The 18,165-nt window shown below is 44.9% G+C and overlaps 4 protein-coding genes; 2 read left to right on the plus strand and 2 right to left on the minus strand.

The window, feature by feature from the left end:
• Positions 1–1,471: 1,471 nt before the first annotated feature.
• On the plus strand, positions 1,472–2,876 carry GSTUM_00005823001 (uncharacterized protein). XM_002837935.2 has 6 exons: positions 1,472–1,503; positions 1,599–1,766; positions 1,864–1,933; positions 2,052–2,081; positions 2,169–2,590; positions 2,649–2,876. The coding sequence occupies exons 2-6, from the start codon at positions 1,614–1,616 to the stop codon at positions 2,700–2,702; spliced, it is 729 nt and encodes a 242-aa protein (XP_002837981.1). The 5' UTR covers positions 1,472–1,503; positions 1,599–1,613; the 3' UTR covers positions 2,703–2,876.
• Positions 2,877–2,934: 58 nt separating this feature from the next.
• On the minus strand, positions 2,935–3,973 carry GSTUM_00005824001 (uncharacterized protein). XM_002837936.2 has 2 exons: positions 3,840–3,973; positions 2,935–3,785 (listed from the first exon to the last, which is right to left on the minus strand). The coding sequence occupies exons 1-2, from the start codon at positions 3,885–3,887 to the stop codon at positions 3,183–3,185; spliced, it is 651 nt and encodes a 216-aa protein (XP_002837982.1). The 5' UTR covers positions 3,888–3,973; the 3' UTR covers positions 2,935–3,182.
• A 221-nt stretch (positions 3,974–4,194) lies between these two features.
• Positions 4,195–5,647, plus strand: GSTUM_00005825001 (uncharacterized protein). XM_002837937.2 has 4 exons: positions 4,195–4,520; positions 4,733–5,055; positions 5,123–5,329; positions 5,381–5,647. Exons 1-4 carry the CDS (start codon positions 4,493–4,495, stop codon positions 5,519–5,521), a joined length of 699 nt encoding a protein of 232 aa, XP_002837983.1. The 5' UTR covers positions 4,195–4,492; the 3' UTR covers positions 5,522–5,647.
• Positions 5,648–5,867: 220 nt separating this feature from the next.
• On the minus strand, positions 5,868–7,560 carry GSTUM_00005826001 (uncharacterized protein). XM_002837938.2 has 4 exons: positions 7,380–7,560; positions 6,738–7,241; positions 6,527–6,677; positions 5,868–6,465 (listed from the first exon to the last, which is right to left on the minus strand). The coding sequence occupies exons 1-4, from the start codon at positions 7,450–7,452 to the stop codon at positions 6,186–6,188; spliced, it is 1,008 nt and encodes a 335-aa protein (XP_002837984.1). The 5' UTR covers positions 7,453–7,560; the 3' UTR covers positions 5,868–6,185.
• Positions 7,561–18,165: the final 10,605 nt, after the last annotated feature.

Genomic DNA, 18,165 nt, shown 5'->3' on the forward strand with positions numbered 1-18,165 from the left:
GCAGAGGTTGGTGGGTATTCAGACACCAGTGTCAGGGCCAAAATCGCTCCCTAGCGACTGACGCCTTCCAAACATATACCCGTGTAATACCTCAAGATCAAGCAGCAGGCAAGCGGCAGGTGGCCACAAGCAATGAGAGAGCAGATCAAACCTCATGCAGAATCTATAGGGCAATTACTAGTGAAACAGGTATCTCAAGAGATATGGCTCAGGATATCACAGAATGCTAACCAGAGACTGTCGAACTCAATCCCTCACCACGAGCGTGAAGGGGGCAAGCGTTGAACAAGTACAATATCCAACATTTATTATAGTAACACTATTAGATTTAAATCCCGGAGCCATATTGGCTAGTATCACTCATGTAGCTGATTTGGGGCTCAGACCTCATACTGTTAATAAATATATTTGCTAAGCCAATTTTCTTGTTTTTCTTGCCCAGGGCAGGCGGCAGTAGGGGAGAAAAAATCAAAAGACGGAGAGATGGTGTGGAGAATGGAAGCAGTGGAGGAAGGAGGCTTTTCGAAACTTAATATGTACCTCACTCACCCGCCCACAACCCAACAGAGAACCTTCAGGCACCGTTCAAGTATAATTATTGGAAGACAGCCTGGGGGTCGCAGAGTTGGTTGCTTTATTACAGGAGGTATGGGAAGAACTTCTCTGGAAGCATGTTCAACAGCTAAACCAATGATATGTGTGAGCGCACCGTAGCTTGTACCATAAGCAATGGTGGGCCAATTACAACAATAAAATGTAATTTAATTCTTATTTTCTCATTTTAATTTCTCTGTGGTTTAACTTAGTATCTATGGGAGTGTTGTTCTGGAGATAGATGAAAGGGTATTGTCCGTAGCCACAAAGACCGGTATCAGGCTACCAAAATTTAGTGATCTCAATGCTGCGGGGCACCGAGTGATGGATAGTATGGATAGTGTTTAAGCAAGGTCTACCCAGTGAAATGCGTATACCCAAGTTATATGGTAAATACAGACTGTTAGTGGTAAAAGTGATAGTTCTGGATTTCGTTTGCAGTAGAACTGGAGAAGGACAAGAGAGGGTTTTGGGTGAAATTCGACAAAACCCCCAATGAATAAGGTCCTAAAATTTCATCAGGTCCTGAACGCTTGGTGTCCCTATGAATGTACTGTACTTGTGAATCGAGATACGAAACAAAATTGAAAATTTCGAGAACTATCGGAGTTAGTACATATTCTAGCGGAAAAGCTACAAAGTAGACCTTGATATCATTAGGAGGAGGCCATGCAGAATTCTACATCTTATGCTGTACTATATGATAATAGGGGAAAATTGGGGAAATAGATTTAATCGTTGCCTTGTGGCAGCTCGTCACGTATCATAGGTTTTTTTTTCCGTTTGCTTACGTCTTCCGCGATCCACCCTCGCACCTAGCATTCCCCGGAGGCCTCTGGGGCTTGTCATTTCCCCCGCTTCGTACCCTTTCGGCCATCAATACTCTCCCCACATCTCTCCCTCTCATCGGTCGTAGCTACCCCCCCTCCATTTTCCACCGCAATTCCCAACACCCTTTCTCTTCCGCTCCACCAGCCCACATCACTCATACAAAGCGTTTCCAGTGCTCAAACTCAAATATGGAGTCTACCAGTTTGAAACAATCTACCGGCGGTCCGACCATCCGTTACTCAATCAATGAACTTCTTGAGTTCCGCAGTTCACTAAGCTACGTTATTTGTCCAATTGATGAATTTACTCTAGTCGCGTGGGCAGAAGGACTACTTGACAAGGTAATAGGTCACATCCTGGGTCATCATCTGTGATGCCCTGAAAAAAACCCCTTCCCCAAAAGGAGTGTCATATTCAGGTTGATGGTTCCATATCTAGATAGGAGACTACGTACCGGACGAACTAGTTATCCGCAAGGAGTATGCCAAAAAAGTTATTGCCATGCAAGGTAAGCAAAACTAGCATGCGATTCCAACACCTATCCCCCCCCCAACCGTTCAAGAGTAGAAGAAAGAATAAAGAGCAAACACAGCAGGCGGCTAACCCTTTCAACAATGCATTGACAGAAGTAGAAGCTGAGATGCTATTGCAAAATGGTAGGAAGTGACAGAGGTGTCCGATGGCAGCTATCATCCAGGCCATCAGGTACTCTTTCTTTCTTACTGACTAATACATTTCTATAGAAATTATGGCAAAACGCAAGCCTGAGTACGCCGGTTTAACTTTTACGGATTTTTTAAATCTTGGCAAGTACGGATCTCCTCCGAGCAGCCAAGTGGGATCTGTCCCCGGTTCCCACCCCCAAAAAGCACAAGTGACACCGCCGTCTGTACAAGTAAAACCCTACACCCCCCCCAAAGAGCTAGGGTCCAAGAGCGGAACCTCTACCATCGTTTCAATCCAGGAAAAGGATGTCCACAGCCAACCGACATCTGGCAAAGGGACTGATAAATCCGATACCGGTAGAGAGGCTGTTGAGTTTAACTTGGACAGGGAGGTTCAAACCAGTTCTCATGTCGAAGTTGTGGAACCCACTCCATCTGGAGAAGTCGCAGAGGAACCTGAGGAGTCCAGTGACATTGTTGACCAGGACGCCTGGATAAATGTGGGGACCCATCCAATTATTCTCTGCACAACCCAAACTAACCCCGTGGCAATATCAGGCCATGCTCGAACGAACCACGATCTTTGCCGGCAACAAATATAAGAGAACCTAAATACTTGTTGAGACCTACTTGTATCATATACGTTATCCGGCCTATACTACCAGATAGCTACGGCATTGGTGGTTGATAAGTGTCATATCGGATTTCGTGTCTTTCACTTTAGTTTTCGCTTCATCAGATGTGCTAAATCAAATAAGTAAATAATCAAAATCTGGAAATGGAAGCGAATTCATAGCTTGGCTAGAATAGAATTACCTAGACACCATAGCACATTCAGTTGGTATTTCAGAACTTGTTGGATTGTGAGCAAAGGCAAAATATATCTATATTTTCACAGAAAGCCGCCCAAAACAGCTAGAAAATCCATACAGTACAGATACTTGTTATCCCGGCATCAGTAAACATAAAATTAGAAATCCAGAAAGACAAAAGAGAAATAGCTCCCAAACAAGTATCAATCAGGGCAATCCAAGCACCAGTGCAAACTATCATGACAGTTATTTCGTAAAATGCAACAAAAAACAAAAAACCTTAGCTCTTCAATGCTTCCAATCGCTCTCTCATATCCTCGAGACCCATCTCGGAGCCCTCTTCGACCTCCTCCCCCTTCTCGAGTTGCGAGGGAACGGCACCTGTTTGTTCCAACTTTCCACCCATGATCTCTCCAAGGATCTTTCCCACCTCGGTCTCCACCTCTTCGTCATCCTCCTCAAGAGCATCGCCGGGTAACGAATCAGCAACCATCTCCTCAATAATGCCAGCCCTGACAAGCTCCATGCTCAACTCCCTCATTGTTCCGGTCAACTCGGGCAGCCTCACAAGACTATTTACATCCTTCATAACGCTCGTGGAGGCTTTAATGCTACCCTCAATCTTTCTCACTGAGAAGGCCTCATTTACTTGCATCCCTACAGACTGAAGTTGAGCCTTGGAGGTAGCTAATCTCGAGGACTGCCGTCGAATGCGGACGAGCTCACGCGCGAGGATACGTGTTTGTTGCGCGCTGCTATTGGATTTTGAATTTGAGGTGTCAAGTATCATCTTCTTGGTCTTCGTTTCGAGGAGCCGGAGGCTTTGCATGTGTCTGTCGAGCTCTCGAGCGTTCTTGCGAAGTAGGGCGTTGCATTTCCGTAGCTGCACCCGTGAGCCTCTTCCTAAGCTACGAGGAGGGTGGATGGGAGGTCTTACCTGGACGGCTGGATCGGGTTTCCAGAAGATTGCCTTGAGTGATTCCATGACTGCTCGCCGGATGGTTTGAGAGTTCTTGGGAGAGGGGTGAGGTTGTGCGCTGTGCAGTGATGAAGCTTGATTATTTGGCGTTGGTGGTCGGTTTGCCGAGACATCTTCGACGAGGTTTGGGAGTAAGGATAACTGGGCCCGCGACTCAGTGACTTCAATTAATTGCCCAAAACAGTAATTTTAATATGTATTACGTTGAGATGGACAGAGTTAAGCCGATGGCAGGCGGTTATTGATGGTGGGGAAAAGGTTAACCCCCAGCTCCTCGTTGTGGGGGGAATTTTCATTCGATTCAATTCCCTGAGCTTCGCCCAAAACGAATGAAATAGAAAGAAAGAGAAGAAAAGATTAAACTCACAAAACAAAGACATCGCTCAATAAGAGTCAGCCGCATCCAGGTTACCCTTCAAGAAGGTTCGATAGCAGCAGACGAACGTTACTTTCCGCATAACTCAACCCACCCTACCCTTACCACAAACAATCACCACCAGTCTCTTGTGACGAGCCAACTCATCTCTTCTCTCTTCATCTTCTCTCTTCACTGCTCTTCCCCTCTTCAACTAATCTATCATCCACACTTCAACTTTCCACCTCTACCAAACATGTCTTTACCAACTACTATTCCTGAAGGTATGCCTTCCCCACATCCCCGCTGCGGCTTTCCCCGCCGATCGTTTACTTGAACAACCCCCACCCTGAACAACCAGTTTGGGAGCGTCTCCTAATCAATCGCAATATGCATACCCCCAACGGGGCTGTTTTCGAACGCCTAGTCACTTTCTTCCTCTGCTGGAAAAAAGCTCTGATTAATATCACGGATGATTTGTGCTGACGTGATGCAGTTCTTTGGGCCCAGCGTTCTCATGAGGAAGATGGCACCAAAAACATCATCTATCTTACCATAACAGCACCAGACTGCCCCCCAGACTCGGTTGAATTGGATCTTGAGCCAACAAAGGTCCACTTCAAAGGAAGCAACAAAGTTAAAACTTTCTGTGTGGATCTGGAGCTCTATGCAGAGATTGATGTCGAAAACTCGAAACAACACTTGAGTGCACGAGGCGTTGACCTTGTCCTTCGCAAGAAGGAATTTAAGACAGAATTCTGGCCGAGACTTTTGAAAGAAGCCAAGAAGGCACATTACCTTAGAACCGATTTTGATAAGGTTTGTTGATTGGTCTCATCTCCTAGATAATATCTGACTCAATGCTAACTAACCCATCTGTTGCTAGTGGGTCGATGAGGATGAGCAAGAGGATGAAGGATCGGGTTTTTCTGATATGCCCGGTGGTGGTGCTCAATTTGGCGGTGGAGACGATTCTGGCGGTTTTGGTGGCATCGACTTTTCGAAGCTCGGAGGCATGGGAGGTATGGAAGGCATGGATATGAGTGCTCTCCAAGGGATGAATTCCTCCGGTGGCGCCGATGACAACGGCGATGTGAGTTCCTCGGATTTGAGAACCCCTACGAGTGGAACTAATTCTTTCTAGGACGATATGCCCGAGCTTGAAGATAGTACCCTCGAGAAGTCTGAGGATACCGAGGCTACTGAAGCCACTGAAGCCACTGCTCCTGCTACTGAAGCGGAGACGTCCTCGGGTATCGAAGAGATCTCGGAGGACAAGAAATGATTGCACCGCGGAGTTTCTCGACGGGGTATCGGCATCAATTGCCAAAAAAAAAAATGGGAGGGGGTTCTTGAATTCAGAGTGTAGGGTTAATGCATTGGCGATTAATATGCACATATTCTGTCTTAATCACCGTGACTCCTTTATGATATATATACTGAAAGCTGTGTGACCTTTTGCATTTTAAGGCGATTATCTGTGTTGTCATTCATGTTCAACTTGCCAGTCCCCATACAGGTATCAGGAGCCTCCACCAACATAAAAGTAGGATGACTCGACGGAATGTAGGTGGTAGGCTTTTAGCGACTCTCCTAGAGTATTCTCCAAGGTCTACCGCTAGTAAGGTAACTTATAGGGCGAATTATCGTATTATCAGAAAGAGGAAAGAAAATAATGCGACCTATTTTTATCAACCCCTCTTCAGGCATCTACAACTCCTCACTTCCCCTCCAAGACCACCCCAACCCCGCCATGGAATCAAAAATGAAAAAATGAAAGAAAGTAAAAAATGAAAGGTAAGGCACCTCGTAAATGCAGAACAAACCCACCCACCCAGCCTCATGAACAAGGAAATTTTCTTTTAAACGCAGGCGCAATGCCGGACAAAAAAAAAAAAGAAACATCCATCTACAGAGCATCCGACAAGGAAAGATGGCATTTATGTGATTCAGGTACTTCCATAGCGCTTCAGATTGCTATCGCCTTCGCCTTCGAGAGCTTGAGTTTCTTGACGCAGTGCATTGAGGTCGAAGGCGCCGTCATCCTCGCCAGAGGATTCCTCGTCTTCGCTGCCGTTCCTCCAGTCGCCCTTCTCGAATAGTGCCCTTCCGGTCGCTTCCTTTGCCCTTCGGGCTTCCTCCTCAGCTTCCTTCTTGGACATGCGTTCGGATTTCCATTTTTTGAAGGTCTCTTCGGTTACAGGGGTCAGTGCACCGGTGAGTTCATGCCTAACCGTTGTCAGCACCCTTAAGAACTATACCATGAAAAGGCAATGGGGCAGTTCCCTACCGTCGAGCTTCTAAGAAGTCTTCCAACGTAAGTGTCGCCAGAGGAGACTTATCCATCAATGCTTTTTCCGCAGCCCTCTGCTCCTTCGTCTTTAGGACGAAGCCTGGAGGCAACGAATGTTTATATTTGCAATCATTACCGCCATTTGGACCTGTAGCTATTAGCTCTCGGTTACATCAATTTACCAACAAGAATCAGCAAGGGCCCCTACATTGCCAGAACCACCCATACTTTCCGTTTTCCACTGCCTCAATAAAGTGCTTGCAAACCTTATCAGTAGTAGTCTTCGGATTCCCATGTTTACTCAAAACAACACTGCGTAGTTTCTCCTCATCCCAGTTATCACTCGTCTCTTCCTTCTTCTTCTCATCCTCGGCCTCCTCCCCTCGGGAATCTTCATAAAGGTTCTTCTTTTGTGACTTGCGCTCAATACTCAGGTCATGAGAGAACTTGCATTTACGACCCTTCTCGCAGTTGCCGTTCTTGTAGTAGACGCACAGCACACTCTTGGGGTCCACACCGAAGGGAACCTTCTGGGTTTGTACAGGTTTGAAAAGTTCGGCGACTTCCTTCTTTGCTGCCTCGGCCGCTTTCTTCTCCGCTTCGCGCTGGGCTTTTTCTGCTTCTTTGCGTTTCTGCTCAGGAGTGCCGGACGCGGATGCTTGTGAGGCTAACTGGGCTATCTGTTTTTGGGCTTTTCCTCCTTTTTTCTGCTCTTCGTGAGATGGTTCCAATTCCGCCTAAGGATAAAAAATGTTGGGGTGGGTAGTTGAAGACGACGTACGTTTTTGAGACCGAATGTCTAGACGTGGAGAGTCTTAGTTTCGTGACGCTTTCCACGGTATCGGGGAACGGGGGCTTGCCTTGTCCTGAACCACCTTCTGAACGGAGGGTTTAGCGTTCTTGACGTCTTTCTTTGGCGGCATTGTAACTATTGCTGTTCTAGTTGGTTATGGCGGGTGTATCTGCCTGCCTGTGCGAGGAGGTAGCTGGGTTGTAGAGTACGCTGCTCGGGTGTCAAAAGTTCGGTGAAGAAACTTATGGTAAAGTGGGTTCGAGATGCTTGGCGGGCACCGGAGTGGAGGTTGGAGGTTGCCGCTAGGAACTGTTCGCGAAGCGGTAAAGCGGCGGCTGATCAGAGAATCACAACGGGATGGAGAGTACGGCTGGTTAGGTTTCTGCGAGTACGATACTCGAACACAGCATTGAGGCCGGTCGGAATGTCAATGATGGAGTTTGTGGCTCTGTGGGCAACGAAGGGAAACACGCAGTACCGGTATTATCATATTATATCGTAACATAACCCCTACCGGCACTTCTCTAGCACAGAATACTACATAGAGCCTAAGATATACTCGACCGATGAGTATGATAGGAGATTACCATGGTTCACTGGGCTATCCGACCATGGCGTAAGAATGATCTCCCCCACGGCATTAATAGCACGGTATCATAGTTTTACAATACGATGCCTGCACTATACCACGGGTAGGTTTACTTAGGGCATGGCCGTGCTTTATTGCGGCCTGCTCCCTAAGTTACTTACTGTAACTTGCTGTATGATAATAATATTACTATGATAAAAACCGTCTCTTTCTTTTATGGTAGAATCATATACCTCACCAATGAATGATAGAAAAGCTAAAGAGCTCGACAACCATGGTGTGCATTCCATAGTGGGCCCATGTCTCGCTTGGTTGTTCTTTAGAAAAAGTTGATTCCCAAGGATATCGCTCCATTAGGATATCCCCTTTCCCTTATTTGCACTACGACATACGCTCTTATTCATTAGACTATCATAGGTTTTGTAGGACTTATCTATCATCACCACTAACTCTATTTGCTTTAGTAGATACGCGCCGTATTTTTGACACCCGATAATACATACGAGAATCATACCGTCATATAGTACCAGTAGATGATAAGTCACGTCATTTACTAAGCATTCGGAAGGGGGTTTTCTCAAAAGTGCTTCTGGAGTTTGTGTATAATAATATTATAATAAATAATGCCTAGACCAGTTAAACGATGGCCTGCCATGCGAGAGGCTCCGAAAATGTTATTGTTTTCCTGTTGCTGATGACTGAAATCTGTGTACGGTATTGACGAAGACAATTTACGCAGGCTAGGAGTATGTACAACTAGCGGGTGGAAGGTCTTGGCACCTCCTTGCAAATTATCATGAAATTAATCATGATCGCAACAACACCCAAGGCCATAACCTACCATGCCACAAGCACGTCCTCCTAAAAAGTACCTCAGTCTGGATGATAGATTCCATATTATTAGTTTACAGATACAACAGAAGTCCTGGAAAGAGATTATCCATGAAACAGGAGAAAAAAAAAGCACTATTCGCAACAGCGTTACCTGCTTTCTCAAGCATGGTACCTACCATAACCTTCCCAAACCCGGCTGGAGGAGAAAATTGGATAACCATGGCCTGAGGCACTTAGAACAAGCTGTTCTAAAAGAGCCTGCAGCCACAATCCAGAATCTCGTACAAGAGGTGACATTGGACTCCAGAGAAAGCGCAGTAAAGAGAGTATTTGTAACATGTTCACAAAGTGCTAATCACGTTATTGGTAATAGATACGATAGTCAGCAGGTGGCCTGCTCTTCCAGAGAGGAGGCGAGAACTGAGAACTAAAGAAGGCTTCAAGAGTGTACTGAGGAACAAAAGAGTAACCGTTCAACCAAGTATATTGAAATACTGTCTGTCAAAGTCTGCCTTTTCCATCGTGAAATCAGGCGGTCTGTCACGAACGTGGCTTAGTGAGGAAAGGGTTTTCACGTGACACATGGTTATGAGTCACAGGTATGTTATTGTTTCATGCATATAACCTATTCGGGTTGTATGATTAGTTATGTGTGGGATTTGTGATGCTTTCGCACATGGCTCAAGTATGAGTCATGGGACATGCGCCTGACGAGTATGCCTTACGAGTATGCCTTACGGGCAAGCCTTGCGCATATGATTTATGTTTCACACATGAGCTCATTATGATGTCATGGGTTTCGTGCATATGACTCAGTCGAGTCATATGACTTGTTTATTGCGTTATGATTGGTTTATGAGTTTCGCACATGACCTCGCTATGAGGTCATGGGTTTTGAGCATGTGATCACTTTGGTCATATGACTAGTTTGTTATGATTTAGTTTCGCACATGTGACCACTTTAGGTCACATGACTAAAGGCGGGAAGAACACTATATAAGGAGGTCGATGTGGCCGAGGAAGATAGGTTCTTCACGCTTTGTTCTAAGTACTTTTCCTACTTATTACTTTAACGAATATAAAACACCTTTACGATCTTTATCTTTATTGCAACGTTATCGTTACGCCAAGGAAGGCGCTTTACGAAGAAGAGTTAGAGAAAGCTTACGATAGGCATTCCCAGTAGAAGACAAGGATCTTGTACTATCGGTAACGTAGGCAGAGGCCTAGAGCTATCGTAAGACAAAGGAAGAAGAAGACAGGAAGAGAAGTATCGTTCCCCATCGCCAAGTATTAACTATCCAGAGAGGGATTATTACATTACAAAGCGTCACCTAGTGCGACGCCAAACGATACAAGACGGCATCCTTCAACCCAGATCGGGAAGGAGATATTGACATCGACGATCAAAATCTTAATCTAGGAGGATTCAGCGACGCCCTAGATCACATCTCAGCAGAACCCTCGAGAGCAGCAAGCCCAGTAACCCCAAAGAAAGGATCACCAGTCGATAGCTCTCCTGCTGGAACGCCACGACCCGAGAGAATGTCGGGATCCGCTGTACCTGGGCCGCCAGCCCCAGCCGCTCCGGCACCAGGAACCAGCATACTTGGAATGACTGAAAATCAGTTTCAGGCATTTCGTGCAGCCACGTGAAATACAGGGCAAGGAAATGTCCAACGACCAAAAGCAAAGAAGCCCGACACATACGAAGGAGCCGAAGATAAGCTACGAATATTCTTAGCGCAATGCAAGGGATACTTTGCAGTTAAGGGATACGGAGATCACCATGATGAAATTAAGATTCCATATGTAGAATCTCTACTCAAAGGACTCGCGGGACAATAGATCATGCTCTTCCAAGATGGAAGAAAACAGAGGGAATGGGTTACGTACGAAGAGTTCAAGGCGACACTCTTTGAACAATTTGGAGACCCCAATGCCAAAGAAACAGCAAGACGAAAGCTAGAAAAACTCCAACAAGGAAATAAACGTTCTCAGCATACTGGAACGAATGTCGACTGTTGGAATACAAGGCCGAGTTTGATGACGCAACTCTCTACATCATCCTCTTGAGAAACTGCAGCGAGAGACTCTGAGAGGCATGGGGAATCTCTGACCTGCGCTATACGACAGCCGAACGATTTGCAAGATGGGCAATCGACAAAGAAAGCAAATTAAACATGGTTCGGAGCAACTCGGAAAATACTATAGCACATAGGGTGGTCCAATCATCCAGGAATGTGGACGGGACCTTCAAACGGCAAGCACCTCGAGGAGAAAGTCGCGCATTACCACCAGGCAAACCAATAGAATTGGACAAATCAAGAGTAGGGCCTGCTCTGAATCTGTCTAAGGAAGAATACGCCAGAAGAATGAATGGGAAACTATGCCTAAGGTGTGGAAAAGCAGGGCATCAGATACGAGAATGCAGAAGCCGACTGGACAACGGATACCAGGGAAACAGAGCTACTGGAAATAATCGTTTCGAAAATCAGAAAAGAAGCAACATCCGCGAAATGATAGCAGAGGATTCACCGGCGGAAAACGAAGAGGGTCCCCAGTAAACGGTGGTCTGGGAGACCCAAGATGTGGACCTGGAAAACCCATCAAATTAGCGAACTACTACACGGCACTACACACGCAAAGAGGAGAAGGAGATGGAGATCATGTGATGATCAAAACGAAGATATACAACAGAGAAAGAGAAGAAACAACAATATATGCAATGCTCGACTCGGGAGCCACTGAAGACTTCATCGACAAAGAAATATGCGACAAATACGGCCTCCACACCAAACAAGCGAAGAAAGTAAGACAAGTCTACCTAGCGGATAGAAAGCCAAGTGCTATGGGTCCTATAACCCATACGGCGACAGTACCTATGGACATTGACAGCCATAGGGAAACGGCAACCTTTCAAGTGGCAGATCTAAAGAACCATGAGATAGTCCAAGGGATGCCATGGTTACAGAAGCATAATCCAACGATCGATTGGAACGAGAACAAGATAACATTTACAGGTGAACTATGTGCGACACAATGTCTCAACAGTTCACCTGTAGTCTACTCCACACCAATACGAGAAGTGGAAGAAGAAACTTTGCATGCAAAGTTTGCCGAGATGCGACAAGACAAAAGGGTCCAGATACAAAGACTGGACCAAGAGGCAAAAGTGCCTACCAAGGGTTCCAAAGGGGCAGCAGGACACGACCTATATGCCAATGAAGGAATCAAGATACCAGCCAACGGGCAGGCAACAATAGCAACGGGAATAGCCATTGGACTCCCAGAAGGCACCTATGGACGAATAGCACCCCGCAGTGGTCTAGCAGTCAAACACCAACTCATGACCATGGCAGGAGTGATCGACGTCGACTATACCGGTGAAATCAAAGTGGTCCTGGCCAACCTAGCTCAAGAGGACTACCAATTCCAGAAAGGCGATCGAATCGCAAAGTTGATAATCGAAAAAATCAACAAAGAGGATCTGCATGAAGTAGATCAACTGGAAGAAACTATGAGAGGAAACAAGGGATTTGGAAGTACGGACCAAAACCAGCTCGATACAACAAAAAGAATTGAGATCAAAGAGATCACAGTACAAGTCTTTGGACGATATTATCGAAGAGGAGACACAACAGGAATTCTCAAATGGACATACAAAGACGAGAAAGCAGTTCTAGCAAAAATGAACATCAGCACAGAACTAGCAATCCAGGACAAGAAATACCAAAGCAAAAAGGGATGGAGAGAATTAGTTCCAAAAGAATATCACCAATTCACAAATCTATTCCAAGAAGAGGAAGCTATGGAGCTACCACCTCGAAGACCAGGAATCGACCACGAAATTCAATTGGACAAAGACGAAAAAACAGGAAAAACAAAAGAAATTCCCTATAAGAAGTTATACCCCCTAGGGGAAGCAGAGCTCGAAGAACTTAGGAAGTATATCGAGCAAAACCTAAAGAGAGGATGGATCCAAGACTCTTTCATGTCAGGAGGATCTCCAATACTATTCGTCAAAAAGAAAGACGGAAAAATGAGACTCTGTGTGGACTACAGGGCCCTCAATTCAGTTACCAAGAAAGACCGATATCCACTGCCCTTGATTGGGGAAGCACTGGACAGACTACGATTAGCAAAATATTTCACCAAACTCGACATCAAAGACGCATACCACAATATACGCATCAAGGCAGGAGACGAATGGAAGACTACATTCGCCTCCAGATACGGAATGTTTGAATACTTGGTTATGCCTTTTAGGCTAACCAACGCACCGGCTTCATTCCAGAGATGGATCAACAGGGTACTTAATAAGTACCTTGATATATGTTGCATCGTATACCTGGATGATGTACTCATATATTCGGAAAACATACAACAACACCAAAAAGATATCAGCAACATCATGGCGGCAATACAAGGATCAGGAATGAAGATCAAACCAACAAAATGCGAATTCCATAAGGAAGAAACAGAATACCTTGGATTTATCATCAATCGAAGTGGGGTCAAGGTCGACCCAGTTAAAACAGCAGCCATTTGGGACTGGGCCAAATCAAACAACAAGACAGATGTTCAGTGCTTTATGGGATTCTACAACTTTTATCGAAGGTTTATAGAGGGATTTAGCAGGCTTGCAAAACCACTCTATAACCTTATGAAGAAAGACAAGAAATGGGAATGGGGAGAAAACGAACAAAAACCATATGATGCAATACAAACGCATCTAACATCAGCACCCATACTGGTTCATTTCGACCCAAACCGAAAGACAATGATCGAAACGGATGCCTCAAAATATGTATACTCAGGCATACTATCGCAACAGTGCGATGATGGAAAATGGAGGCCAGTGTCTTACCGATCCAAGACAATGACCCCTGCAGAGTGCAACTACGATGTTGCAAACAAAGAACTATTAGTAATAGTCCAAGCATTAAAAGAATGGAGGAGATACGTTTCAAACAATGACCATCCAGTCCGAGTTCTAACCAACCACAAGAACCTGGTCCCGTTCATGACCACGAAAGAATTGAATGACCGCCAGATAAGATGGATGGAGCACCTTAGCAAATACAACTTCAAAATCGAATACTGACCAGGAAATGAAAGCGGAAAGCCAGATGCTCTTACAAGGATTGCAAGCGACTAACCACAAACGAAAGAAGATGAAAGGATCAAACAGAAAACACGGACCCTATTACCAAAAACGTACTTCGAGGCCATGGAGGTTATCCAATTCACATCAAAGGAGGAAAGAGGAATTGAGGATGCAAAGGAGAAAGATAAAACAATCCAGGTAATAAGAGAAGCCTTGGAAGAAAGAAAAAAGGAGATGAAAGGAATTGCACTGGGGTTATGCCAATGGAAGGACGGAAATATGTGGTACGATGGAAAACAATGGATCCCAGAAGAAGAGGAGATAAGGACAGACATCATACGACAACACCATGATATCCGAACGGCAGGACACGGAGGAATGGCTAAAACCACGGAATTCATCACGAGATCATTCTATTGGCCAGGACTGCGCGAAGATGTCAAACGATATGTCAAAAACTACGACATATGCCAAAGAACGAAAACGGCTAAACACGCACCATATGGATTACTAAAATCAAACGAAGTCCCCGAACAACCATGGGAAACAATTACTATGGATTTCATCACGGACCTACCAACATCGGAAAATTGCGATAGCATCCTGGTTGTGGTGGATCGCCTGACCAAAATGAGTCATTTCATTCCGGTTAGAAAAGACATCAACACGAGGGATTTTATACAAATATTCTTCCGAGAGGTCTTTCGACTTCACGGCCTCCCAAAGAATATCATTACCGATCAAGGAACACTATTCACATCGGGACTATGGAAGAAAGTAACCGGAGAAATGGGAATACAAAACAGAATGAGCACAGCGTTCCACCCACAAACAGATGGACAAACAGAACGGGTAAATGCGATACTCGAACAATATTTAAGGGCCTATGTCAACTATCAGCAAGATGATTGGTACAAGCTGTTATCGATGGCCGAATTCGCATACAACAATGGAAAGCAAGAAATAATTGGCACGACACCCTTCTTGGCGAATTACGGACAACATCCACAAAGTCAGACTACATATCATACAATTAATGATGTGATACCGGAGAAAGCGGATATGGGAAAACTACACGAAACCTTACAATACGAAATGAGTCAAGCCCAACAATGGCAAAAAGAACAATACAATAAGCATCGAAGACCGAATCCAAACATACAACCAGGAAACATGGTATGGCTAATACCACGCAATATCCATACAACACGACCATCAAAGAAACTGGACTAGAAGAAAATTAGACCCTTCAGGATATTGGAAAAAGTGGGCAGTCGAGCTTATAAACTTGACCTTCCCCCCTCAATGCGAATACATAATACATTCCACATCTCACTCCTCGAATTACACAACGACAATAAATTTCCCTCACAAATAGTTATTCCTCCCCCTCCAATCGAACTCGACGGAGAACCAGAATACGAGCTCGACGAAATAGTCAATTCCCGCTTCTTCCACGGTCACCTCCAATACCAAGCCAAGTGGATAGGATATTCTCCTGAACACGATAAAACTTGGTACTTCGCACACAACTTCGAAAACGCACAAGATGTCATCTCAACCTTCCACCAGCGATACCCAGGCAAGCCCGGCCCAAGTGGCGATCACGTTCAACAAAGACAAAAGCGAGGGAAAGACTCCCGCGCCATTGCAGCAACACGAGGGCTGGGGCGATAGCCCCCGCCAAACCACACCCACCAGCCCCGAATACTCATTCATGGGGTCAACCGACGAAGAACTCAAGGAAAGGGAAAAACAAGCACAGCATAACGCCATGTCTTGGACAGTATGCTACGATGACGGTTGCCAAACACACTTTGGCGACAAAGAAGGCTCGGGATGGTTCCCGAGGAAATGTCGGAAGCGTGGCCTACGCCCGGACCACGTTCTAAAGCATTGGCAACAATGCTTCAGAAATGGGTGCAGGATGCACAGGGCACAAAAAATATCTGCGGGATTTTACCCGCAGAAAGATGGAAGCCGAAAAGAGTGAGTAAGGAGAAGATGCCAGAAAGGCATGGGCCGCGAGGACGCGGTCCAAGGAGGGAGGGGCCCAAAACTCCTCGGCAGACACGGAACCGGATGTCAGGAGCCTATACAGGCAGATCCGGGGACTCCGAGAACAACTGGGCCAAGCCGAGGCCACAATTTCGGCAAACGACAAAACGATCGCGGAGCTTAAACAGCTGAACGACAAGCAGAGGCAAACGATTGAGATGGCGAATCTGACTCTGGAATCGGTAAGGGTCAGATGGAGGACGGCAGACGAAAAGTTCCACAAGCTGAGAAGGACAATGCACTTGGCAGGACGGGAACTATTGAAACTGGGAGAAAAAGCCTGATGGGACTCAGGCTTAGGAGGAGGGGAGCTAATGTCACGAACGTGGCTTAGTGAGGAAAGGGTTTTCACGTGACACATGGTTATGAGTCACAGGTATGTTATTGTTTCATGCATATAACCTATTCGGGTTGTATGATTAGTTATGTGTGGGATTTGTGATGCTTTCGCACATGGCTCAAGTATGAGTCATGGGACATGCGCCTGACGAGTATGCCTTACGAGTATGCCTTACGGGCAAGCCTTGCGCATATGATTTATGTTTCACACATGAGCTCATTATGATGTCATGGGTTTCGTGCATATGACTCAGTCGAGTCATATGACTTGTTTATTGCGTTATGATTGGTTTATGAGTTTCGCACATGACCTCGCTATGAGGTCATGGGTTTTGAGCATGTGATCACTTTGGTCATATGACTAGTTTGTTATGATTTAGTTTCGCACATGTGACCACTTTAGGTCTCATGACTAAAGGCGGGAAGAACACTATATAAGGAGGCCGATGCGGCCGAGGAAGATAGGCTCTTCACGCTTTGTTCTAAGTACTTTTCCTACTTATTACTTTAATGAATATAAAACACCTTTACGATCTTTATCTTTATTGCAATGTTATCGTTACGCCAAGGAAGGCGCTTTACGAAGAAGAGTTAGAGAAAGCTTACGATAGGCGTTCCCGGTAGAAGACAAGGGTCTTGTACTATCGGTAACCTAGGCAGAGGCCTAGAGCTATCGTAAGACAAAGGAGGAAGAAGACAGGAAGAGAAGTATCGTTCCCCGTCGCCAAGCATTAACTATCCAGAGAGGGATCGTTACACGGTCTTTAAATACACAAATCTGTTCATGTCTAGCATGAACGAAACTAATCAAAGATATCAATGGATACACTTTGTTAAAACAAATTAAGTATCAAAGCGATACTTAAAAATAAAACATAAAACAAAACCAAGTATCAAACGATACTTAAAACAAACCAAGTATCAAAGCGATACTTAAAACAAAACATAAAACAAAACCAAGTATCAAAGCGATACTTAAAACACAATATAAAACAAAACCAAGTATCAAACGATACTCAAAACAAACCAAGTATCAAAGCGATACTTAAAACAAAACATAAAACAAAACCAAGTATCAAACGATACTTAAAACAAACCAAGTATCAAAGCGATACTTAAAACAAAATATAAAACAAAACCAAGTATCAAACGATACTTAAAACAAACCAAGTATCAAAGCAATACTTAAAACAAAACATAAAACAAAACCAATAACCAAGTACCCATACCAGTTACAGTATTAAGGGAGTTAAAATTTGGAGTTTTCCTGATAAAGAGAAATTTTTGGTTGAGCAAGAAGGCTATGATAAAGAGGAGGATATGGTGTTTGAAGAAGAGGAAATGGAAGAAAGAAGATTGGAGGAAGATCATCTGATGTGATGAGGTTCGAATTGAAGTTGGTTTAAGATTAGGACTATTACTTATATGCCGCCGTCATAGAACTTCTCTTTAGCCCCAATATATCCAGCCAACATTTTACTCCAGGCGATTTGATATAAGCTTTTGAGCTGCTTATTCCTATGGAAGTTGTATCCTGTTCATATTCCTTCGTCACTGTAGGCCTGAGGAGTATGAAAGAGAGAGAGATCGAGGTGGACTAAATGCTACTCAATATAGGAATGAGGTTCTGATACTGTATCTTATTCCATATTGGGAGAGGCTTCAGGGAGAGCCTCATGGGCTACACTTCATGCAGGATGGTGCTGGACCGCATTGAGCAAAGAAAATCAGCCACTTTCTTGCTCAAAGTAGGATACAGATATTATCTTGGCCAGCCTCATCACCTGATCTCAATCCCATTGAGAATGCGCTCAAGCAAAGGCTATGGAAGCAATTCAGGCAATGATACTTTCACCCCCAAACTGAAGAGGAGCTCAGCCAAGCCGCACAGGATGAGTGGGAACAAATTCTAC

The sequence above is a fragment of the Tuber melanosporum genome, assembly GCF_000151645.1.
Source record: "Tuber melanosporum whole genome shotgun sequence assembly, scaffold_21, strain Mel28".
Classification (NCBI taxonomy): domain Eukaryota; kingdom Fungi; phylum Ascomycota; class Pezizomycetes; order Pezizales; family Tuberaceae; genus Tuber; species Tuber melanosporum.